Source organism: Choloepus didactylus, chromosome 9, assembly GCF_015220235.1.
Source record: "Choloepus didactylus isolate mChoDid1 chromosome 9, mChoDid1.pri, whole genome shotgun sequence".
Classification (NCBI taxonomy): domain Eukaryota; kingdom Metazoa; phylum Chordata; class Mammalia; order Pilosa; family Megalonychidae; genus Choloepus; species Choloepus didactylus.
The window spans coordinates 31,130,472-31,156,104 of NC_051315.1; the positions used below are offsets into that span (position 1 = coordinate 31,130,472).

At 38.8% G+C, this 25,633-nt stretch overlaps 1 protein-coding gene across 4 annotated transcripts in view; it reads left to right on the forward strand.

Moving 5' to 3' along the window:
* The window catches only part of KYNU (kynureninase), a 136,570-nt gene extending 111,635 nt beyond the window's left edge, over positions 1-24,935 (forward strand). For 2 of the 4 annotated variants that reach the window (XM_037849628.1, XM_037849629.1), the window contains exons 11-14: positions 4,549-4,601; positions 7,117-7,202; positions 22,627-22,857; positions 24,223-24,935. In XM_037849628.1, the coding sequence (XP_037705556.1) occupies positions 4,549-4,601; positions 7,117-7,202; positions 22,627-22,857; positions 24,223-24,348 (496 nt within the window). In that variant the 3' untranslated portion in view covers positions 24,349-24,935. Of the gene's footprint in view, positions 1-4,548; positions 4,602-7,116; positions 7,203-14,284; positions 15,028-22,626; positions 22,858-24,222 lie in introns of those variants that run through there. The other 2 variants (XM_037849630.1, XM_037849631.1) reach the window with 2 other exon arrangements.
* Positions 24,936-25,633: the final 698 nt, after the last annotated feature.

The following is a 25,633-nucleotide window of genomic DNA, read 5'->3' on the forward strand; positions in this document are numbered from 1 at the left end:
TTGACTTCTTAATTGTGTTTCTATTTAATGGATAATTTTTCCTCTTTATCTGTCATGGACTGAAAGATTAATAAATGTCTTCTAGAAGCAGGGTGCTTCTATTTCTCCTCCTATCTCCTGTAATGTCTGCTTTGTGACTGTTGATGCTATATTGCAACCTAGAAATTTCATAACTGTTTTGTCTTAATTGTAAATTATCTTTTCTCATTAGCATTACAAAGTGTTCTTCCTATCATTTAATCCTTTTAGGTCTGCATTCCACCCTGCCTGATACAAAGATTGCAATCCACGTTTGCCTTATTTTACATTTTCCATATATACCTTTGCTTATCCTTTTGTTCTATTTCTTTCTAAATTACTGTATTTCAGCAGAGTTTCTTTGCTTTGTGACAAAATCTGATAACTTCATTTTTTCCTAAGTGAATTATACTTATGTATATTCAAATCTTTTTTTTTAATAAATGTTGTTTTGAATTATAATTTTTTAAAAAAATGATCCTCCTTTTTTGTTTAATTTTCCTCTTTGGGAATTCCAATCTGCTTACTCTATCATTTTCCCTGTAAACATTTTTATCTTTCTGTTTTTACTTATCCTTTTGTTTATATTTTCTCACAGCCATTGTATTTTCTCACACACAGTCTTCTCCATAGTCTCCTGCCTTTATTGTGTTCCTTCCAAATCCTTATTTCTTTCATGTGTTTTGTTTTTCTTTTCTATTTCTTTTCTGATTTCTGCAAGGTCATTTTCATCCCTTCTTTTTGTCAAGCTATATCAATCTTAGTCTTGAATTTCTACTTTGCATTTTTCTTGCATATGGATTACTCATTGTTTCTTTTGTTTCATTTATTCATCTAATTGCTTTACATTTTTCATCAGCTTTATGGCCACATTTTTCCAGTGCGTGTTTTTCATCTGCTGGTAGATTTTGCTATTCTCTTCACATTTTTCATGTAGAATTTTCGTATTAGTGCTATACCAGTTCTGTTTTCAGTGCTCAACCCAGAGTGAGTTGAAGTTTCCTGAGTCAGCAATTTGGAGGAGGTGCTTATGCAGAAGATCAGGAAAGGAGTCCAGGTAGACTTTCAGGTCTCCCCTGCTCTGGCTACCTCCACAGTTAGGGCTCCTGTCGATTCTTTGTATGGCGGTGTCTCCTGTGATTTCCTGCACCAGACCTAATATAGAAGCACTTCTAAAATATGGCCCTGCTCACCCCTGTTCTATTCCCATGTTTGCATCCAGGGTATAGCTTTTGAAATTCAAATTGAGCATCTTGCCTTCTCATCAGAAAGTACATTTTCCTGGCAGTCCTTAGATATTTCATCTCTTGGGCTTTTCACCACTCTGATTCTTTTCTTTTCTTTACTGATTCTTTTCTTTACTTCCTCCTATGCACCTTCTATCTGGTCCCCGTGTTTCTGGAAGAAGAACCAGCAGGGGGCAGAGGAGAGAGATATTGTGTAGCTGTTGAGAAGGGATGATTTGAAATGAGAAAGGAAATATTAAGAATAAAGCTTGAAGGTAGACTTCGGCTAATATGCAAAACATTTTTTCCTTAAAGTAAGGGGAGCCATGATTTGTTTAAGTGGTAAAGTAAAAAGATTAATCATTTTACAGAATTAATTAGACTTTCCAACTAATTCTATACAAAATTATTTGCACAAAATGTATAAAATAAGTTGTTTCATAAAATATAAAGAAATCTGGACTAATGAATATGGGTTAAAATTATAATTAGAACTTTACTCTGATGTAAGAGCAACAAACATAAGCTCTTTGGAAAATAAAGATATGAATAAAGCAGAATTAAAAATTTTAACATTTTGGACTTAATATTCTAGTATTGGTAAACATGTAAATACTTATATTTTATTGTTCTAAAATTGGAATGATACTCAATGTGACTTGCATTTTATTCTTTAAAAATTATTAATAACATACTTTATAAGAAACAAGAGGGAAGAAATGGGAAGGGATATTGCTTAATATATATTTTACATGCAAGGAAGAAAGTATTGGTTCTTTTGTACTGCTGGTTACCAGGTCATAATTAGGTTTTCAGATTTAGCACATAAAAATATCTTACAGCATGCCTAGCTAAATTTGAATCTCAGAGAAACAAAAAATAATTCCCCCAGTATTAACACATCCTAAATATTGCTTGGGACATACTATACTAAAATAAAAAATTTTAAAAATCTGTTGCTTCTCCATAATTCAAATCCAACTGGGTATCCTGTATTTTTTTTTCCCATTTTCTTTTTCCTTTATTCAGGTGAAATTCACATAACATAAAATTAAACATTTTAAAGTGAACAGTTCAGTGGCATTTAGTACGTTCACAATATTGTGCATCCTCAGCCTCTATCTCATTCCATAACATTTCATCACCCCCAAAAGAGAACTTCTTACCCATTAAGCCATTGCCTCTCATGACCCCTTCCCACCAACCCCTGGCATTTACCAATCTGTGTTCTGTCTCTGTGGATTTACCTATTATGGATATTTCATATAAATAGAATTGTATAATATGTGTCCTTTTTTGTCTGGCTTCTTTCACTTAGCATGCTTTCAAAGATCGTCTGTGTTGTAGCATGTATCAGAACTTCATTCCTTTTTATGGCTTAATATTCCATTGTATGCATGTATCAAAATTTGGTTCTCCAGGTTCATGGATGGACATTTAGACTGTTTTCGCCTTTTCGCTATTGTGGATAGTGCTGTTGTGAACATGCATGCACATGAATTTGACCACCTATTTTCAATTCTTTGGGATTTATGCTTAGGAGTGGAATTGCTGGTCTATGGTAACTCTGTTTAACTTTTTGAGGTATTGCCAAACTTTTTGTGCATTTTATTCTTAAAGATAATTTTTGATTATATATTCTTTTAAAGAGGATTCAGTAAAGGCTGCATAGTATTCCATTATATGAATATAGTGGAACTTATTAATCCTCTGCTATAAAATATTTAGGTTGCTTTGACAATATAAATAGTATTGTACTATAATCCTGTTACATAAATCTTAGTGTACATCTTTAAAAGTTTTTTTTAATAAATTGGAAAGAGTGAAATTACTGGGACAGAAAACTGCATATTTTTCACATTTTTCATAGATAGTGTCAAATTTTCCTCCAGAGAGGTATTACTATTTACTATTCTCATAATTGCACTTTAAAATGGGCTAATTTTCTTTCCTTGGAATGCTTGACTAAACTAGACATCATAACTTCTAAATCACTTTGTCAATTTTGTAGTTAAATATAGCCCCATTTTTGTGTTATTTCATATTTTAAATTACTAGTGAAATTGAACATTTTTTTCATAGATCATTTGCTTTTCTCCTTTTATAAATTACCTGTCCATGCTCTATGCCCAAGTAGTTCTTGGGGCATTGCACTTTTTCTGATGCTTGATGAAAACCCTTTGAAATATGGCAAGTATCTGACTCTTCCTCCTCCCCCCCATTTTTGGTTTGTCTTTAAGTTTTGTTTTTTTAATACAAAATGTAAAAGTTTGTGAACCTATCAGTATGTTCATTTATGTTTTCTTTTTTTCAGATAGGAAGAAATTCACCCTTTAAAAAACCATACGTGAATATGTTATCTTCATTTTCACATTTTTTGGAAATGACACAATTATTACTTATTAAATTCTTACATGATCTGAGGACTGTTTCTATATTTTCCATTATGTTCCATTGTCTCATTGATGCTTCTTTTACTGGCACTACACTCATTTCAGTTGGAGCATTTGATAATACACTAGGTTATCTTGCAAAGTAAACTTCCCTTTATAGTCTTCTATTTCAAATTTATTATTTTCATCCATGCATTCTTGATAAAGCTAAAACCTTTTTGCCAGGTTCTAAAAAAGTGCCTCGGAATTTTCATTTTGACAGCATTAGAACTAAAAATTCATTTAGGAAGAATTGAATATTTGGAGCATTCTATTTCTCTTTATAAAATTTTTATATTTTTTCTCTAAACCATCTTAAGTTTTCATCACCCTGTATGTGTGTACACACTAATATGTATATGATTTTTCCTGTATACATTACAGTTTGTGTCTGTCCAGTTAACAATATTCTCAACAGTATGAAAGTAACCAATTATTTTTAGGAAATCTATTAAAAACTTTCAACAATGGTATATTCTCTTTTTTTGGACCATTTTTGTTTGGGGATTCTACAGTGAAAATAATATTGTGTTAATTACTTTACCCTTTTGAACTTTTAGCTTTATTTTAATTTTTTTTAAATCCAACATTTTCCTCCTATTTTATTTTAATTTAAATAAGAAAAAGTCATTTTATAGCTCTTCAGAGATTTTATTTCACAAAATAAGTATATGGATAAATTGATTTAAAAACCTTATCCTCATTCTTGATAAGGTTATAAATATTGTCTTATGATAGCATGTAGCATGTATCTGAGCCACTATTTCCTGACTTATGTCACAGATGATTTTAATATATAGGCCCCAGATTCCTATATTAATTGAAGTTATTTTTGTAGACCAAAATATCTAATGCTGCTATTCGTATTTTAGGTTGGTGGGATGGTTTGGCCATGAGCTCAGCACCAGATTTAAAATGGATAACAGTAGGTGCATTCAAGTTTGCTTTATAAGTCACTTCATTTGAACTTTATTTCAACTTTCATGTCTTTGTAATATATGTATCATACATACCCCATGGAAAGTACACTTTGAAAATGTCACTGAGAATTCTTAAAATAAAAAGTGACATTTTAAGAGTGTAAAACTAAGTGTTCATAGATTTTAACATGGTTTTGAGTGTATCCCTTGGTAGGGAGACAGGGGAATGGAATCTAATGGACATGCAGACTGCACAGCTCTTGTCAATACAGAGGACTGGAAATGCTGGGCTACAGGGACCGAGGCTCTGGGCTTGGAATCAGACCAAGAGAAACTTGAGCGTAATTCCCACTTTGCTGCTAATGGTTTTGTGATCTTGTACAAGTTATATCTATCTTTGATCATTCTTTTTGTTTGTTTTTTGCTTTTTGTTTTTTTCTCCCACATATCAAATGTGAGTGATAGTAACTATTTCAGGGTTTGTTTACAGGGCAAGACAAGATCACGTATGTAAACCACATAACATACAGCAGTGCTCAATAAATGTTAATTTATTCCCTTCTCCTTTCCCCAAAGTTCCTCCCTCTGTGTGACTTTTAGCTCCAGGATTATTAGGTCAGGAGGCTTCTCCTAGGGAAAAAAAAAAATGGCACATACCAGAGTGTAATGATCCCTATAAGCAGTTAAACCACAGTGGGTCATCACCATGTGTAGGGGCTGCAAATTATCCTTCATCTAGTTCCCGAATCTAATTCTCAATCACATGGGATAAAGAAAGCATCATAAATGTTTTCTGAATGCAACTTAAACTTGCTCCTTCAGATTGCTTCCAACCCCGAGATACTATTTTAAACATATTTAAATATGCAACAACCAGGATGCCAAGTATCAAGATGGGCTACTCCAGGCAGTTCAGAAAACCTGCATTTTAATCTTGGCTGCTGAGATAATCAGTTCTGTTATGCAAGGTACTAAATTTCTTTGACATGGTTTTCCATCTGAAATGAAGGAATTGGATTAGACTGGACCTTTTCTGTTAAAGGTCATATAGGAAATATTTTTGGTTTTTTGGGGGGCTCTACGGTCTTTGTTGCAAACACTCAACTTTGAAGTTGTGGTGCTAAAGTAGCAATAGAAAATATGAATGAATGAATGTGCCTGTGTTTCAATAAAACTTCATTTACAAAAATAGGTGATAGGCCAGATTTGGTCCGCAGGCTATAGATGAAACTCTGAATAACCAGAGGTTTTACATTTTTTCAGTCAATCTTACTGTTATCTTGATCTCTATTCTGGTTTGCTAATGCTGCCTGAATGCAAAACACCAGAAATGGATTGGATTTTATGAAGGGGGTTTATATGGTTACAAAGTTACTGTCTTAAGGCCATAAAGTGTCCAAGGTAATGGGGTGCCTTCACTGAAGGATGGCCATTGGTGTCTGGAAAACATTTGTTAGCTGGGAAGGCTCGTGGCTGGGGTCTGCTTGCTCCTAGGTTATGTTTCAAAATGGTGTTCTCCAAAACATTGCTCTTGAGGCATTTTGTCCTCTCTTAGCTGCACTCCTCCAAAATGTCACTCTTAGTTGCTGTCAGCAATCTGCATTCTTCAAAGTGTCCCTCGTGGCTGTAGCAAGCTTGCTCCTTCTGTCTGAGCTTATATAGTGCTCTAGTAAACTAATCAAGGCCCACGCTGAATGGGCGGGGCCACACCTCCATGGAAACTATCCAATCAGAGTCATCACCGACAGTTGGGTGGGTCGCATCTCCATGGAAACATTCAAAGAATTACAATCTAGTCAACATTGATACATCTGCCCAAACAAGACTACATCAAAGATAATGGCATTTTGGGGGACATAATACATTCAAACTGGCACAATCTCTGACTAGCTATCTTAACCTTATTGGATTTAATTTGCTACTATTCAATCTACTTCTAATTAGTATAATATATACTAACAGTTTATGTTTTTAAATATATCATGCTTAGGCAGATCATTTTTTAAAAAGCAGTTTCTTCCCTAGGAGAAGCCTCTTGACCTAATAATCCTAGAGCTAAAAATCACCTTCAAAGGTCATTTCATTCATCCTTCTGCCTTTGGGTGACATTACAATTATCCTTCCAACCTCCAAGCCATTCATTTCATAATGATTCTCTGACCAGCGTGTTTATAATAGCAAAGCAAAACATGGGGCAGAAGGATGCTGGCTTGGGAAAGGGAGGGCAGAGGATGGTGCACAGAAAAGCTTCTAGAAGAGATTTTTTTTTTTATCTTGCATCAAAGGGCTCTAGCGTTCGGTGGGCTTCTGAGCAGACAGGGATAGGGAAATGGGCATTGCAGGTAAAGGGGAAACAGATCAGCATTTTAGCTCCATGGAGGTTCTCTTAAATACCTCAGAAATTCTAGGAATAAATGCTTATAAGTCTTAGTATTGTACTCTCCACTTTACTGCTGTTCTATCTTTATGGACACTGTTTGAGTACATTCTTTGAAAAGTAATACATTATTAATTTTTCAGAACTACAGTTAATCCCTGGGGTAAATGGATTCCGACTTTCAAATCCTCCCATTTTATTGGTCTGTTCCTTACATGCTAGTTTAGAGGTAAGTGATCTATGCTTCAAACTCCTCACAGCTTTACCTTGTTCTTTAACTGATTGTGGCAGTTACTGTAGTTTCCCTGCTAATCAGCAAGATTTTAAATGTGTACTGTGTATGAGCAACAAACAGAGGAAACTGTCCTCCTTTAGGACAATGACCTTGTCCTGATCATTCCCTTTTTTTAAAATATCTCCAGCTCCTAGCACAATGCTTGGCACATTGTTGGCACTCAGTAAATGTAAAATGGACTTGATTTGGGGAGACATATTTTTAATTCCACTTTGAATCTGCATGAACTTGAATAAGTTATTTAAATTTCTTTAGATGTCTCTATGTATTAAATAAGTAGGTTGTCCGGCGCTTCTCCGCCCCGCCTCGAGTCCTCGGTCGGCCGGCGATGGGGACCAGAGAGATAAGGGGAGAGAGGGTGCGGACAACGTCTTACCTGGAGCACTTGTGATCACTCAGGACTCGCGGTGGTAAAGCAGATAAACTTTTAATGGGACTAGGCAATCATCATCTTTACAGGTTCCACCCGGGGCGAGACACCTCGGGGGAGAACAACCTCGATGCGGCCGTCAGGTACGGCTCCTTGTGGGCTGTCTCCCCGAGCTTTGCCCGGGAACTTTCTTATAAACCTTGCGTGTATCCAATGGGCTAACGCCACGCACACAAGCATGATTGGTGAATACAGCGGGTGGTTACATACATCAGAAGCCGGAAGCAGGATGTGGGTGCCATCTTGGCACCACTCGATGGGCGGGGGGAACTCAAGGGCAGGCTGCAGCTTGTCTACTAGGCCAAATCCGGAAGGTGGCTGCTCACATCTCCCCCTTTTTTGTTTTTTATGCCCCAGTGTCTCCAGTGATGAATGTGCTCCCGTGGACCAAGATGGCCCACAACGTATTTTTTGGTGCTTTGGGGAGTCTGGACTAGGTCCCGGCCATACCAAGGTGGGACCTCTGGCACCGACCAGAATGCTCACTTCATAGAGACCGGAGAACCCGTGAGCCGGAAACCACGTGGCCCTCCTTGCAGTACTCAGTCTCGCAACTGGGGGACAGGAGGATTAGGAGAAGGTAGCCAGTGCCGAGGGCGTCACTAGGAGCCTCTGTGCAAACGCCAAGGGTCCCGTCTGGCCACAACTAGGACTCTGCGTAAGAGGTCCACCTGAGACAAAAATTAGGGCCACTGGTACCGAATGTTTATATACGAGATTTTTTCATATACTTAGCTGCGAACCTTACCCCCGAATGCCCAGCTTCGAGTGGTTGGGATGGGTGCTGGGCAGAGGGACTATAGTTATCAGGAGGGTTACAGGCAGAGGACATGGCCATCATGGCGGTAACACGTAATTGCTGTTGTCTTTGAAACAAACGCTCCAGCAAACTCTTAACAATGATCAAACCTACTAATAACCCCACAGCAAGAAGAACCCAGTTGGTCAGATTAGGCCAAGAGAACCAGGAGGGAAAAAAGGTCAATATTCCTGGCCCTCTTCCCGGTCTGCTGGGGAGTGGTCGACACCGTCGACATCATTTGACCGCTCATCACGCGAGTTGAGGACTGGATCCAACAGGTCACGTTGGGGGTTTAACGACCCGTCAGGCTGCAGTTCTTTGGTGTTCTCAGGCGACTGCACGGTTCTCACCAATCTCTCCGGTACCCACACTGGTTGGCGTCCTGGTTCCTGGGGAAAGACACAAACAGAGCCTCTGGCCCAGCTGAGCACTGGGTCAGGACCTTTCCATTGCCCCGACAGAACATCCCTCCAACGGACCAGGCCTCTATGCGGAGGACCTGGGGTGGTATGTTGTAGGGCAGGCGTCATGGTTGATGCGTTTTCATTTAAATAATTGTATGTAAATAGGGCGGCAGACAATTGGGCCCTGGGGGACAGACCATGACCTATTCCCTCCTTTTGCTTTTGCAATAGTTCTTTAATGGTCCTATGCGCTCTCTCGATGACACCCTGCCCCTGAGGGTTGTATGGGATGCCGTGTTTTAGGTTAACTTCCATAACATCACAAAACTTTTGAAAAGCTTTGCTAACGTAAGCCGGGCCGTTGTCTGTCTTAAAGCAAATTTTGAGGCATCCTCAGGGTGAAGTGGGATAGAAAAGAAGCAATCTCTAATGTCTATGACAACAACAGGCCACCGCTCCGGCAGAGTTGAGAGAAGGGGCAACCCCATCTGGACAGGTCCTAGAGGCTCCATGCAACTATTTATGGCCCTCAAATCATGTAAAAGCCTCCACGCACCTGATTTCTTTTTGATGACGAAGATAGGGGTGTTCCAGGGTGACGTGGAAGGGACGATGTGCCCCCTCTCCAACTGATCTGACACCAAAGCATGCAATGCTGAAAGTTTTTCCTGAGGTAAGGGCCACTGAGGTACCCAGACTGGAGCCTTAACTTTCCATGTTAACTTTATAGGTGTAGGCGGGTATGCACCCTCAGTGGCCCCTAGGAAAAACCCAGGCCTTGTCTACCGGGGTTAGAGTCAGCCTGAATGGGCTTCACGCGCCCTTGCAAGGAGGCTCCCAGCCCCCTGCCCAGGACATATCCCATTCTATTCAGCAACTGTTTAGAAGTTGGAGAGTAACCAGTGGTTAAAGTCACGTCCATTTGAGCTAGAATATCTCTTCCCCATAACGAAACAGGCAGGGCCAGCACATAAGGCTGAAAACTGCCTTGATGCCCTTCCTCATCCTCCCAATGGAGAGTAATGGCGCTCACCATGGGCGCTGAGATTTGGCCGATCCCTCTGATGGTGTCTTCCGCTTGGTTCGTTGGCCAAGCGGGGGGCCAATCTTGCTGTCTTATAATCAACCTATCGGCTCCAGTATCTAACAGACCTAGGAAGGCTCGGCCTTGTACTTTAAGAGTCAGCATGGGTCGAGACTCTAGGGACATCTGAAGACCCTCAAAAACTTCTCCGGAGGACCCAAATCTTTTATTCCCCCTCTGTCCTGGCTTGCTTGGAAAGACTGAATGCAGGCTGGGCAAGAGCAGAAGCTGTGCCAACCTATCGCCCTCTGCAATGACCAGAGTGCCCTGCAGAGACTGCACCATAACCTGGACATTACCCGTGAAATCTGAGTCTACAACACCTGGCACAATTGTTAATCCTCTTAACGCTATGGATGCTCTCCCTAATATAAGCCCCACGGTTCCTACTGGAAGGGGCCCCCTGAAAGAGGTCCCCACCAATTGGACTCCCATAGCTGGGGTTAGCACGAGCCCGGAGGTGGCACGGAGGTCCAATCCTGCTGATCCGGGAGATGCGCGGGTCTGGATGGGGGCCGCATCGTCCGTTGGTGTGTTTGGGGGTCCACCGCAAGGGTGGACCCCCCCTGCCCGTTTTTTGAATCTTGCTCAGGACGACCAGAAAGGCGTACTCCTTGCGCATTGAAGACTGACTTACAGTCCTCGGCGCGGTGAGGCCCCTTGTGGCAGCGGCCACACAGCCTAGTGACTGCACGTGGCCCGCGGAGGTGCTGAACGGCAGGCGGTTGATCTTTATTGGGGCAGTCTCTCTTAAAATGCCCAGACTGGCCACAGCCATAGCATCTTTTTGGCTTTACCTCTAAAGCTCTGGGGTCCTTTGTGTTTACTTGTAAGGAGCTGGCTAACATAGCAGCCAGCCCCGCATTAGTTAACGGGCTGCCAGCGTCCCTGCAAAGCCGAACCCACTCTGTCAAGCTCTTTCCCTTATTCTGTGCCAGGATAACCTTGCACTCCTTATTGCATTGCTCAAAAATCATCTGCTTAACCACAGTTTCTGCAACCATTGGATCTGAGAAAATCCTCTCAGCCGCAGTCTGCATTTTCGCTACAAAATCTACAAAAGGTTCTGTGGGACCCTGGTGTATGCCGCTAAGCGAAGCCTGCGCCTCTCCTTCCCCTGTCAATTTTTTCCAAGCCCCTATGAAACAGCGAAAAATTTGGGCATAAACCTCCTGGGGGTATCCTGTCTGATTCTGGGCGTGAGCACCTTTCCCTAAAAGCATATCCGCATTCCACCCGCCGTGCCTTGCCACAGCGTTTCTTGCGGCTTGTTCCTCAGCTAACTCCTCAAACCACGCCTTCCAATCGATAAACCTGCCAGGAGGCAAGCAAGAGCGAGCCAGCTGAAGGATATCTGCAGGTGTATGATTTAGGGCGGAGAGGTTTTCAACCATATTCAGGGTGTAAGGGGCGTTAGGGCCGTACTGATGGACGGCTTGCCTCAGCTCCTTCAAGAGCTTGTAATCATAGGGTTCATGATTACGAGCTTGCTGATTGATAATGACTGGGAACATCTCGGAGGCTGGTTCGGGTTCATTGAGCAGCGGTCGGTAGCCGCCAAGAACGCCAAAAGGTCTGAATGTGGTAAAAGGGCTCCACCTCCAAAAATGCCTCCTATTGGGTGAAGGGTGCGGAGGGTCCGCGTAGTCGGGTGGGGATTCTGGGCATTGCGCGGGAAGGTTAGGGTATGTACTCGGCATGTCCGCCAGAGGGAGCCCTCTATAAGGGCCCTTTACGGAACCGCTGAAACCATCCACCGGATGCAGGTGCATCCTCTGAGGCGCAGCAGCCGTTGCTGGTGGGGCGGAGGGCCGCGTGGGTGAGACAGGAGGCCCCTCTAGGTCAATCAGCGGAGGCGCTTCCGGCCCTTCATCTGCCTCACTTTCAGATTCTGAGTCAGAATTATCAGAACTAGCACTCGACTCCGGCGGCTTGCCCTTATGGGAGCCCTCCGCAGATGAAACAGACTGAGCCTCTTGGAGTGCATGTCGCGCCTGCAACAAGGCGGTAGGCGTAGTTAGGCCTGTGGCTGATTCTAACTCAAGTACTGCACGAACAGTCTCCCATATAAGGACTAGAATCGGGTCCAAACAGACACCCGTTTGGCGCGCTCGGTCTATATCACGACCAAGTTTCATCCAAGAGGGCAGATTAAGGCTGCCAGAACAAGGAAACCAGGGGGCAAAAGTGGCCACATCATCAAAAAATCGCTGGAGAGAGCTTCTCTTAACTGAGATACCCCACTGTTTCAAAAGGGTCTTTAAGGGGGTTAGTAGGGGTGAACTCCCGGACTGCCCCATGCTTGCAGCCGGCACTGTCTTGTAATCACTCGGAGAGCTCTTCCGAGTCCCCGGGGCTACCTGAACGCCCACGGGCCCTAGTCCTCGTATGGAAAGGGGGGTGCTTACCTTCTCGCGGTGATCAGTCGCGGAGGTCAAACCACGGATCCCGGGAGCACGTCTCCGTCGGGGCGAGGGGAACGCAAATGAGGTTGCGGGTTCGAAGTTCCCCGTACGGGCCACCACTTGTCCGGCGCTTCTCCGCCCCGCCTCGAGTCCTCGGTCGGCCGGCGATGGGGACCAGAGAGATAAGGGGAGAGAGGGTGCGGACAACGTCTTACCCGGAGCACTTGTGATCACTCAGGACTCGCGGTGGTAAAGCAGATAAACTTTTAATGGGACTAGGCAATCATCATCTTTACAGGTTCCACCCGGGGCGAGACACCTCGGGGGAGAACAACCTCGATGCGGCCGTCAGGTACGGCTCCTTGTGGGCTGTCTCTCCGAGCTTTGCCCGGGAACTTTCTTATAAACCTTGCGTGTATCCAATGGGCTAACGCCACGCACACAAGCATGATTGGTGAATACAGCGGGTGGTTACATACATCAGAAGCCGGAAGCAGGATGTGGGCGCCATCTTGGCACCACTCGATGGGCGGGGGGAACTCAAGGGCAGGCTGCAGCTTGTCTACTAGGCCAAATCCGGAAGGTGGCTGCTCACAGTAGGTATTACTTAATTGTTCTTTCAGCATACATTTATTGAGAACCTTTTGTGTACCAGGCACTGTTTTGATTATGGAGGACTTTGTTACTGTCAGGTCTGTAGTCAATGAACTGACAAAGAGCCATGTGATGATGCTATAGGAAGACTTACTTAAAAAAAATAACTTATGAATGATCAGAGTAAACCAAATTTTGAGTAAGGTTTGGTAGTATCTACCTATCTCTATCTATCTATCTATCTATCTATCTATCTATCTATATCATCTATCTATCTAAAGCTTCCTATCCCTCCATATCTCTTATCTGTCTACCTATTTCTCCAAAATGTATATCTAAAACCAAATTATGATTGAGTATTATTTCAAGGGTGAGACTAAATTTAGTTAAGTGAATATATATATATACCACATATATTGAAATATATATAGTAATTAAATATACATATGTCTAATAGAGATTTTATATACGTAACTATTCAAATAAGCAAAAGAAATTTTTTTTTTTAATACCTCCCCAAGTCATCTAGTATATCACATTTTAGGAAAACTTGTGCAGGATTCTAATATTAAAACGAGTGACTGAATAAAGACTTTCAAAATCCCTTCCAAAGCAAAACTTTTAGAATTCTGGGAACACTCATAGTAATTTCTCATTTTGGCCACTTGATGGCAGTGTCAAGCTCCTGTTTTGATGCAGCTTCACCACCAGATCGTGGTAATGAACTCATTTCGTTTCATCCCAATTTAAAGAGCACTTACTCAGTTTGACCACGAGATGGTGCTTGTGCTGTTTTCACTTTCTTGGCAGGCTTGTTTGTTGTTAGTTGAAAATAGAACCAGTAACAAGATTTTTCAAACAATTATACATTTTGTGAAAGTTTGGAGGAGACATCTGCTTAATAAATCATTAATGATATTTTAATTTTATTTATAATATCCAATCAGAGTAACAGTTCATTTACACATTTTGAAACAAAATTTCTTTTTACTTTGAAAATTTATATTAGGGAGAAGATGAGTTAAAGTATGCAGAGTATTCCTAGTAATACTAGGAAGAACTAGTATTTAAAGGTTATTTCCTCTGGCCTTCTTTGTCTCTGCAAATGAGTTCCCAACCTTTCTTTATCCAGAAATTCTCTTCTAGACGCTTCCACTGTTGGCGTGTTCCCTGCAGTGAACTCATTTTTCTTCCAGTCTTCTGCTATAGGAAAGGTGGAAATTTTTTTTTGTTCCTACCACCAGTTTCCCATAACACTATATTACAGTAAACTTAACAATTTTTTTATTCTAAACAGGGACATGGAGATTGATGTTTTTCCCCTTAATATTTAAAATTACATCTAGCAAAAGGACTCTGAAATCCACAAGAAGAGGCTTCTCTGGAGCTTATTGCTTTTATTTCTTGAGAACCACTTTAATAAATACCTTACTGAGGTCACTCACTGCTGAGACTATGTTCTAAACAAAATTATCTTTAGTAAATTAAGTCTTATGTTAGAAGAGTGTTTTTTCTAACTTCTTCCCCCCAATATAAATTGCCAAATTCTAAAATTACAAAATGATTTGCATTTAATTGATTCCCATTCTCTATCTGACTGTTAAAACTTCCTACTTTCTAGATATTTTTGAGCTTGTTTGTGAGTAAGCATAAATGAATTAACCGTTTTTGTAATTGCCTTATCTGTTTAAAAGTTATCACATTGTAGGGTATAGGTGCTTGAAGCATCATTTACTAAAAGAAATAAATGCATGAATTGAACTGCCTCTCTTTGCTTCCTTTTTGGAAATATTTGTACACTTTGAACCTGGAGTCAAATACCAAGATCTGTATCTCAGATCTGCAATACAGCGATGTTTTAAGAAGATATTAAATAGAGTTCTGGGGAAGAGAGGGATAGGGAGCTCCAGGAATCAGTCCTTCCACATAAATGACTATTAAATAGGCAGGAAGTGTGAAACAAGTATTTTGAAACCCCAGAGACCAAAAGAACAACATACAGCATCCAGAGATGAGCAGGAGGAAAAGGCAGATAAAGTACAAAAAGGACAGTAAATTGCTCTCTCTGCGTGGTGGCCACAGGTACCCATCCCTCACTCTCACGGAAGGCCACCTGGAGGTCCAGTCCCTGGCTAGTTTGCTGGTGACAGAAAGGGGCATAAAAAACCTCTTCCCCAAGAAGAGGAGTGAGCATGGCCAATCACTGATCATGACTTTTGATTAGCAAATACAGATCACCAGATCACCAGATCACCAGGGTCCCAGCTCTGAGCATAGCTGAGCAGCAGCCATTGTTTCAACCCCACACTTGAGAGGGGAATAGGCAGAGGAGATTTAAAGATCCAGTGCTTCCTTAAGGCTGCAGGGGACAGTTACCTGAAGGGTGCATTTGCTGGGCAGACCAGGAAAGCTCAGCTCTGGGGAGCCATCAGAGAAGCTTGTGGTACTCTCCCTGATCCTCATTCCAGGACACTTTGGAGCTAGTCTATGCCCATTCCTGGGTCCATGGTCCTGGTTTGGCTGGGAAAGACTGACATGAGAAAGTCCTCTCTGGGGTGACCTGTCTCCCATAATTTGCCCTCCAAGCAAAAGCAGCTTGGGACAATGAATGGAGTGTTAATAACAATAGAGGCTAACAGTCTGGGACATAGGCCTGCCAGCTTCAGACACCCATGAGAGGGACATCTGCCATCTAGGAAATGGAGGGTCAACCCAACTCCTGTAAATAGGGAACTCTAAAACAACTAACAAGCAAAAGCCCAGGATAAGACAGGCCCCAAAAGACAAGAAAACCCTGCACACTGCATTTGCCTTGGGCAGACCTTCCTGATAGGAAGGCTTAAGCTCAAAGAAAATCTCTTCTTATCACCAGCTGGTTACAAAACCAAGAAATAGACATTTTAGGGAATAAATCTCAGGGTTAACATTTTAAAATATTAAAATGTACAATGTACAACAAAAGAGTATAAGGCAAAGACACAGGAAATGATGGCCCATCCAAAGAAAGAGGTTAGAAATACAAAAAACACCAACAAGAAGAAAATGTGAGCATATCATACAGAACCTTTAAAAAATAAGCTCAAAAATGCTCAAGAAGATGAAGGAAAGTACAGAGAAAGAGCTAAAGGATATCAGGAAAACAATGAATGAGCAATATGAAAGACTAAAGAAATAGAAATTTTAAAAAGGAACCAAATAGTATTACTGGAATTGAAAATCACATTAACTTAAATGAAAAAATGCCTAGGAGAGTTTCAAGAGCAGATTGGAGCTGTCAGAAGAAAGAATAAGTGAACTTGAAGACAAGACACTTGAAATGAGTCAGGATGAGAAGCAGAAAGAAAAAGAAATATTAAAATTGAAAATGGCCTAAGACTGCTACGGGACATCATCAAGTGCACCAATATACACATTATGGGAGTCCCAGAAGAAGTAAGATAGAAAGGGACACAAGAAATATGTGACAGAAATGACAGAGAAAATTCCAAACTTAGCAAAAGATGTGAAAACACATATCCAAGAAACTCAGAGAATTAACAAGATAACACAAAGAAAAATACACCCTTTCACATATTGATTACACTATTGAATTCAAAGGACAAGGAGAGAGTTCTGACAGCTGCAAAAGAAAAGCAACATGTTACATACAAGGGAGTCCCAATTAGATTGAGTTCTGATTTCTCATCAGAAACTATGGAGGCAAGAAGTGTTGAAATACTTAATGTATTGCAAGAAAACAACTGCCAGCCAAGAATTTTCTATCTGTCCATAGTCCTTTTCAAAAATGAGGGAGAGAGTACAACATTCTCAGCTTAACAAAAGCTGAGGGAGTTCATCACCACTAGACCTGCTCTAAAAGCAATGCTAATGGGTGTTCTTCAGACTGAAAAAAAGACACTAGACTGTGGTTTGAAACAGCATAAAGAAATAAAGACCTGTGGTTAAAGGTAACCAATTAGGTAATTATAAATGCCTGTATTATTGCATTGTGTTCTTTGGTATGTAAGTCCACTTCTTATTTCCAACAAGTGCTAAAATGCAAATACATAAAAACTATGAAAGCTTTCTATGTAAGATCAGGAACAAGAGAAGGATGAGCACTCCCACCACAGTTATTCAATATTGTACTGGAAGTAATTGCCAGAGCAATTAGTTAAGAAAAGAAATAAAAAGCATCCAAATTGGAAAGGAAGAAGTAAAATTTTCCCTGTTTGCAGAGGGTATGATCCTATATACAGAAAATCCTGAAAAATCCGCAACAAAGCTCCTAGAGCTAATAAATTAATTCAGCAAAGTGGCAGGGTACAAGATCAACAGCCAAAACTTAGTAGTGTTTCTACACACAAGCAAGGAGCAATCAGAAGATGAAATCAAGAAAAAAAATTTCATTTAGAATAGGAACTAAAAGAATCAAATATCTAGGAATATGTCTAACCAAGGATGTAAAGGACTTGTACACAGAAAACTACAAAACGTTGCTAAAAGAAATTGAAGAGGACCTAAATAAATGAAAGTACATACTGTGTTCATGGATTAGAGGACTAAGTGTCATTAAGATGTCAATCCCACCCAAACAATTTATATATTCAATGCAATCCCAGTTAAAATTCCAAAAACTTTCTTGGCAGAAATCGAAAACCCAATCATCAAATTTATATGGAAGGGTAAAGGCCTTGAATAGCTAAAGCCACTTTGAAAAAGAAGAATTAAGTTGGAGGGCTCAATCTTAAAAGTTATTACAAAACCACAGAAATAAAAACTGCATGGCACTGGCATGAGGACAGACAGACAGACCAATGGAATAGAATTGAGAACTCAGAAATCAACCCTCACATTTATCGTCAATTGATATTTTACAGGGTGGCAAAGACTACTCAATTGGGAAAAATAATCTCTTCAACAAATGGTGCTGGGAAAACTGGATCTCCAGTTGCAAAAGAGAAAAAAAAAGGGGGGGGACCCTTACCTCAAACCGTATACAAAAATCAACTCAAAATGTATCAAAGACCTTAATATAAGAACTAGAACTATCAAACTCATAGAAGAAAATGTAGGGAAGCATCTTCAGGACCTTTTGTTAAGCAATGGTTTCTTAGACTTCACACCCAATGCACAAAAAACACAAGAAAAAATAGATAAATGAGACCTCATTAGAATTAGAAACTTTTATTCCTCAAAGGAATCTATCATGAAAGTAAAATGACAACCTACACAAAGGGAGAAAATTTTTAGAAACTACATATCCGATAAAGGTTTAATATCCAGAATATATAAAGGAATCCTCCAACTTAACAAAGGAAGGACAAACAATGCAATTAAAAAATGAACAGAAGACATGAATAGACATCTCTCCAAAGAAGATATACAAATGGCCAGAAAGCACATGAAAAATGCTCACCATCATAGGTCATTAGGTAAATGCAAATCAAATCACAATGAGATAAACCATTTCACACCCATTAGTATGTCTGCTCTTAAAAAAAAACAAAAACAAAAACAGAACACTTGTTGGAGAGGATACAGAGAAACGGAAGCACTCTTTCTTTGCTAGTAGCAATGTAAAATGGGGCAACTGCTGTGAAAGACAGTTTGGTGGTTCCTCATAAAGCTAAGCATAGAATTACCATGTGACCCAGAAATTTTATATACTAGGTATATATCCAAAGGAATTGAAACCAGGGACTTGGAAAGATATTTGTATACCACTGTTCATAGCAGCTTTATTCACAATTACCAAAAGATGGAACCAACCCAAGTGTCTGTCCATCAAGCAATGAATGGATGAATAAAATGTGGTATATACTTACAACGGAAAATACTCAGCCATAAAACAGAATGAAGTCCAGATACATGCTACAAAATGGATGAATCTGGAAGACATCATGTTGAGTGAAATAAGCCAGACACAAAGGGAAAAATATTGTAAGATCTCACTGATTTGAAACAATTAAAATAAGCAAACTCATAGAGTCACAATCTATAATACAGGTTACCAGGGGATGGGGTGGGTATAGGGAATGGGAAGTTAAGGCTTAAATGTACAGCATTCCTATTTGGAATGACGGAAATGTTTTGGTAATACATGGCGTTGATGGTAACACATTTTGAACACAATTAACATCACTGAAATATATATGTGAATGTGAGTAAAGGGGGAAATGTTAGATTGTATATATGGTAACAGATTAAAATGTTTTTAAAAATCCGTGGATCTACACTACAGAAACAGTGACCCATAAAGTAGTTAATAGTACAATTATAAAAATGTGCTATCATCTATTGTAACAAATGTTCCATGCCAATTCAAAGTGTTGGTGATGAGGTGATATATGGGAATCCTATACTTTATGCATGATTGTTCTGTAAACCCACAAATTCTCTAATTAAAAAAAAAGAGACAGGAAAACCATATTTATATGGCTTTCTTTAAATTGTAAGATCAGTAAACTAGCACCTTGTAATTAGTTTCAAATGATATTTTCCTTTATGTTGTTGGACCTTAAACATTTATATAATAACTTAAACAACATTGTGGAGCAAACAAAAAAGAGCACTGGGGCAGAAAGTGGGAGGCAAGCACTCTAGCCCTCACTGGGACACTAAGTGTGACCGTGCCCGAGCGACAGCCAGTCTTAAATTCTCTTGTTTTGTTTTTAAAATGAAGATGTATGGACCAGATTACTTCTGAGGTCCCTCAATCTTCCATTTACCTATTTGATATTAAACAGTACATGCAATGTATTTCAGAGCTTCATATTTCATTTACCTATAGTTAGACAATTTCTAGACTCCTTAAGTAAGTGAATTTACAATGAAATAGTTTCAAAGCCCAAAATTAGTGCATTCAATTAAAATACAGCAAGTCAGCTGATTAAAAACAAAGAAATGCATTTTTTTTCTCAGAAATTTATTAGGGAGCCAATTTTAAGAATTTATATGAAAATATGACTATTGAAAATGACAGAATCTACTTATTTTGATTTGTCTAAATTTTCTAGCTTTGTGTTTATTTCATAGGTAAAAAAAAAGAAAAAAACAAAAGAAAAAAAAAAAAGCCAAGTATTTGAAACTCTGGCAAGAATTCTGTTATGAGCCAAATATTTTTTCAAGCTACATTCTTCACTTTTTTTTTTTCAATTTTTAAAATAAATCTTTCTCAATGCTAAATTAAAGCATGGAAATAAGGAGAAACAAAAAAGAGAAGAGATTTATTTTCCTTTATAACCTTTGTTAACCCCTCTTAATATCTTTATATGAAGCCTCAGAACAGACTATTATACCCTGTGAGAATTTGAGAGCCTCAGAACACTACTGTCCTTGTGGTTATAATGTGGAGAAGCATTTTATATTTGAAAGTGATTTTATTATAAAAGGGAAACAACTTTTCAGAGCATATCCACATTTAGGTCATTTGTCATTAAAAATTGGTTTCTAGTTATCATAAGACATTTGCAAGAGCAAAACAGCCTTTAAAAATTGGTAATCTTTAAGTAGTATTCCCCAAAGTTACTAATTTATGAACCCAAATGAAATCACGTTAAAAGTAATACTTCATCCATTGCCCCTGCCTGTACCTTTTGGGTTCCATTGTGGAATCAGAAAATTTCTAAAACTATTTCTGGCAGTCTCCAAAGAGAATCTTGAGAAGAAGATTCCTTTTTTATTATTTAACTCCTATCATTCTGTCGATGGCCCCCTGACACCCAAAAAACCTGTGGGTTGTGCTTTGCTTGTCCCTGCTCTAAGCTGTGTGAGAATGCTGATTCTTTGTCCAGTTACTCTTAATCCAAAACTGGCCAGTGTTGCCTTGAGTCCTCATTGTTTCAGATACGTACATTTTGTTTTATTCAAGGAAGGGAAGAGATGCCTCCTTCCAAACCCTTGTTACCTGGGTCACTTGAGCCCTGAAACAGATAAGCCTCCCCAAACAAGAACTTCAGCTCTACTTGCAACCGATCTCTTCACAGGCTTCAGACATGTCTGTGAGGTCTGGCTGAAAAAAGACAGGCAGATACTGCCTTGCCCTCTTCATTTCTCCTCTCTTCCTTAGATACCATTACCTTAAATACAACTCCCACCCACTCCATCAGCCAAATCCTTAGCCTCCATGCAAGATAGTTCAGGAAAATCTATGTCTGAATTCTATGAGCTCATTCCTTCATAAGTACATTGCTATAACATAAGATACAACTGGATTTTGAGTTCCTGTTAAAGACCACTCATACCACACATACATAAGGAAATAACTATTTTCATAGTCTTTATAAATTGCAGTTATCACCAAATGACCCTATATTTATTCTGTGGCATAACATGATACAGAAATGGGACATTAAATGAACTGTCAGTGCATCATGCTCTGTTTGCAGTTCGTTTAGTTCTTATACTGAGGATATATTTTTAAACTCTACTTGACCTGAAGAGATAAGCTAGGGAAGCATGTTTGTTCTGACCCCTAAGTTCCAGCCACAGTTATTGTGTGTCCTTACCACTCATCTTTATATACGACACCATAGGCAGCAAGCGGCAGCATTTTTAAACCAAAGCTTGAGTTTAGAGTTTACCTGGAGGAAAGAAAGGAAAAGAGGGTAGGGAAGTGGAGGGGATGGGAGAGAAGGAGAGGAGAGGGGAGGCGAGGGAAGGGGAGCAGGATCCAAATGGTTCAGTAATAATGTATTATCTAATAGTTATTTGTTTCTGTTATTATTTAACAGCTAATGATAGGGCCTGAGACTTGGATTTAACATTAAACTGTTTATTTTCTTACTGTTAAACTGGAGGGAATTTAGGAATTGATAAAAACATTATAAATAATACTGTTAACACTGTTTCCCACATATGTACACGTGTTTAGCTAGTATTGCACTTTTTCGCACTAAAAATAATTTAGGTAAGAAGAGAAAAAAGTTTTTTATTATGATTTTATAAGAATGGGGGAAATTTTTAATTTTTATGATATTCAAATACATTTATTAAGGTAAGTGAAAAAGAGCAATTGAAGTAAAAAAGAACACTGGGTACCTTTGTCTGTTTGTTTGCTTCCCCTACTTTTCTACACATCCATCCATAAACTAGACAAAGTGGAGTTTGGTCCTTATGGCATTCCCAATCCCACTGTCACCCCTCATAAGCTACATTTTTATACAACTGTCTTCGAGATTCATGGGTTCTGGGTTGTAGTTTGATAGTTTCAGGTATCCACCACCAGCTACCCCAATTCTTTAGAACCTAAAAAGGGTTGTCTAAAGTGTACGTAAGAGTGCCCACCAGAGTGATCTCTCGGCTCGTTTTGGAATCTCTCTGCCACTGAAGCTTATTTCATTTCCTTTCACATCCCCCTTTTGGTCAAGATGTATTTAAAATGACTCTTGAGGGAAACTTATGTCATTTTATTTATTCTTCTCTTGCAAGTACTGTTTAAATGACATTTGTGAAGTTTTTCTGTTGTAAAAATTCCATTTGTAATGGCCAAGCATGAAAAAAGAGGGCATATGTTTTGTTTTGTTTTTTAATTATCTAAGCAAAATGTTTATTGGAAAGGTCAAAATAGACATTTCCCTTTTTATGCATGATTTACAGTTAATTTTTTCTTTGTGAATCAATAGGACACTGTTAATCTGATTGTTTCTCATTCTGCAGATCTTTAGGCAAGCAACTATGAAGGCATTGAGGAGAAAATCTATTTTGCTAACTGGTTATCTGGAATATTTGATCAAGCATTACCATAGCAAAGATAAAGCAGAAACTAAGAAACCACTTGTGAACATAATAACTCCATCCTGTATAGAAGATCGGGGCTGCCAGCTAACACTAACATTTTCTTCTCCAATGAAAGATGTTTTCCAAGAACTAGAAAAAAGAGGAGTGGTGGTAAGTATATTTTTTCTTTGCTACAAGATTTTCTTTATGGGCTGTGTTTTGTGGATAAATTTGTATTCTTTGACTGATTCTGCTTCATCTTATTTCAAATCAATTAGTCAATGAATATGAATTCATTCTTTGTTCAACTAAGCATCCAGCACTGTGTAATTGAAAGGCACATGTCTATCAATTCTGATAAAAGAGGAATATTGGTTATAGGAAATAGTTTTAGGTAATACTCATTTTTTATAACAATTTGGGCAGAAAAAAATTAAATCACCTCAATCAATCAATACATGATTTTCTCTAGAGAAAATTCCAATATATTTACTGAATAAAGAAATTAAACAATGTATCAATTTAGTGAAGGGCAAAATAATGAATCGATCTCATGTAGTTGCTTGATGGAAGTGAGCCTTGTCACTTCAGGCAAAAAAGATATTTAGACCCATTTAAGGAGTGGTAACATTGCATGGAATAATTTTTTAACCCGTGGGCCTTGCTGGCCTTCTTAGTCTCTTCAAGGAAACTTACTAATATAAATGATCAATTAGATCATAATTTAATGGAAAAAGGGATAACATAACTGTTTACAATGATAACCTAGTAACTTAGCAACTGCCCCACTCTCATGGCCCATCTCCCTTTAGGAGAGGCCCCCTAGATTCCGTAGAAGTTGAAATGGCAGGATTCAAATCAAGATCTGCTGCTTCCAAACTGTGAACTCTTGGGAAAGTTACTTAACCTCTGTCGACTTGAGGTTTTTCAGCTGCATTTTGGATGTAAAAAATACTTGCCTTACAGAATTGTTATGGGAATTAAATGGGACAGCATCTCTAAACCATATACCATATTGCCTAGCCTGTAATGGCTGTTTTTCAAGTCAGCATAAGTCATCTTCGGGCTAGACCAAACTCTCTTGTCCTACTTCAGGACCTTTTAGCGTTCCTAGGGGTATATATCCAACTCTTCATCTGTGAGATTAGGGATGAGAATTAAATTTAAAGATATTTGGCTACAATTCCCCATCTCAGTGTTATTGCACATTTAAATTTTCCCAGGGGTTCCAGTCCTGCTAGGGCCCCCCACAGACAAATTCTATATATGATCTATTTGATTTTAAAGATGATGATTACTGAGCAGAATTCAGGAAAGTACTTTAGATATGCATATACCAACCATTAATATTTCAATTACTATTAAGAGGAAAGTTTCAAAAATATAGAATCATTGTTTTACTTAAAGTGAAGGTTTTTGTTTATGTTAACTTTTAGGGAAATCAACATGAATGCTTTTCTGCAGGTTTATCTTGAATGGCGATTTTCATTATGTGAATCATGCTAACCCTATCGTGGCTTTAATTTTTCCCGACAGTGTGATAAACGAGAACCAAATGGCATTCGAGTGGCTCCCGTTCCTCTCTACAATTCTTTCCATGATGTTTATAAATTTATCAGTCTGCTTGCTTCTGCACTTGACTCTGCAGAAAAAAAAAATTAGCAGCCTTTTCTAGGATAATTTAATCAAATTGCACTGAAAGCTGCTGTAGTCTATTGTTATTCAATTTCTAATAAAATTCAATATTTCAAAATTTATTTTACATAACTAAGGATTTACTGCATAGGTTACAGAAAGATATTATAATTTTTTTGAATCTGTGACCATGAGGAATCCACATAGCTGTCTACTTTCTTCATGTTTGGGAATCAAAGACTATATTGGTCTAAGTGTATGCACAGTCTCTGTTAACTGTCACCATGTCATGATTAATGAAATTTTTATGTTGATTTTATTTATAATTTGACTGACAACTTCATAATGTACATGCAATTTTTGTGTCAATTTTAGAAGTTTAGAAGCTTTAGCTTTCATTTACTGAAGAGCTCCTTTTAGGCATTTTAGTTGAATAGTCTGACATATGTATACTTTTGCAATGATCCATTCAACTCCAATCTAGGGAATGAGAAATACATTTTTTAAAAACTCAGTTTTATTGAGATATATTCACATACCATACAATCATCCACAGTTTACAAGCAGTTGTTCACAGTACCATCTTATAGTTGTGCATTCATCACCCCAATCAATTTTTTGGACATTTTCATTACTCCAAAAAAAAAAAAAAAAGAATAAAAATAAAAGTATAAAACAACACCTAAAACATCCCATCTTCCCCATCCCACCCTAGTTTTGAATTAATTTTTGTCCCCATTGAGAAATACATTTTTGAGAACAAAAGTTTTCAAATATTTTTGGCCACAACCACCCAGTAAGAAACACATTTAATATAGTAGATCAATATTGATGTGTGTTTAGGCCATATTTCATTGATTCTAATAGACAGTTTTTACATCGTTAAATGGCACATCTTTTAATTTTCAATCAATAGCTGCTTTCAATGGCCAATGCCATTCTTTCATGTGTTAAAATCTTTAAAATTGGCATGCATCTCACAAAGAATACATAACATCAAAGACCCATAACAATGGTTTATAAAGCAAAAAACATTTAACAAATTATTTACCTATGTTCTGATATGTATTACTCTATTTCATTAGAACAAATGTTGGTTGAAACTATTAAACTGATTTTCCCACCCACATTTGGGTCCTACTTCATACTTTTCAAAGCTGTTTTTTTTTTAATATTAACATAACCTCGTGTGTGTGTGTGTGTGTGTGTGTGTGTGTGTGTGTGTGTGTGTGTGTTTAATGAGAATTTTCCCTGATGTAAGGTTTAAATATTACTCTGTCCCCTAAATAGTGAAATAAGTCACCCCAAGGTA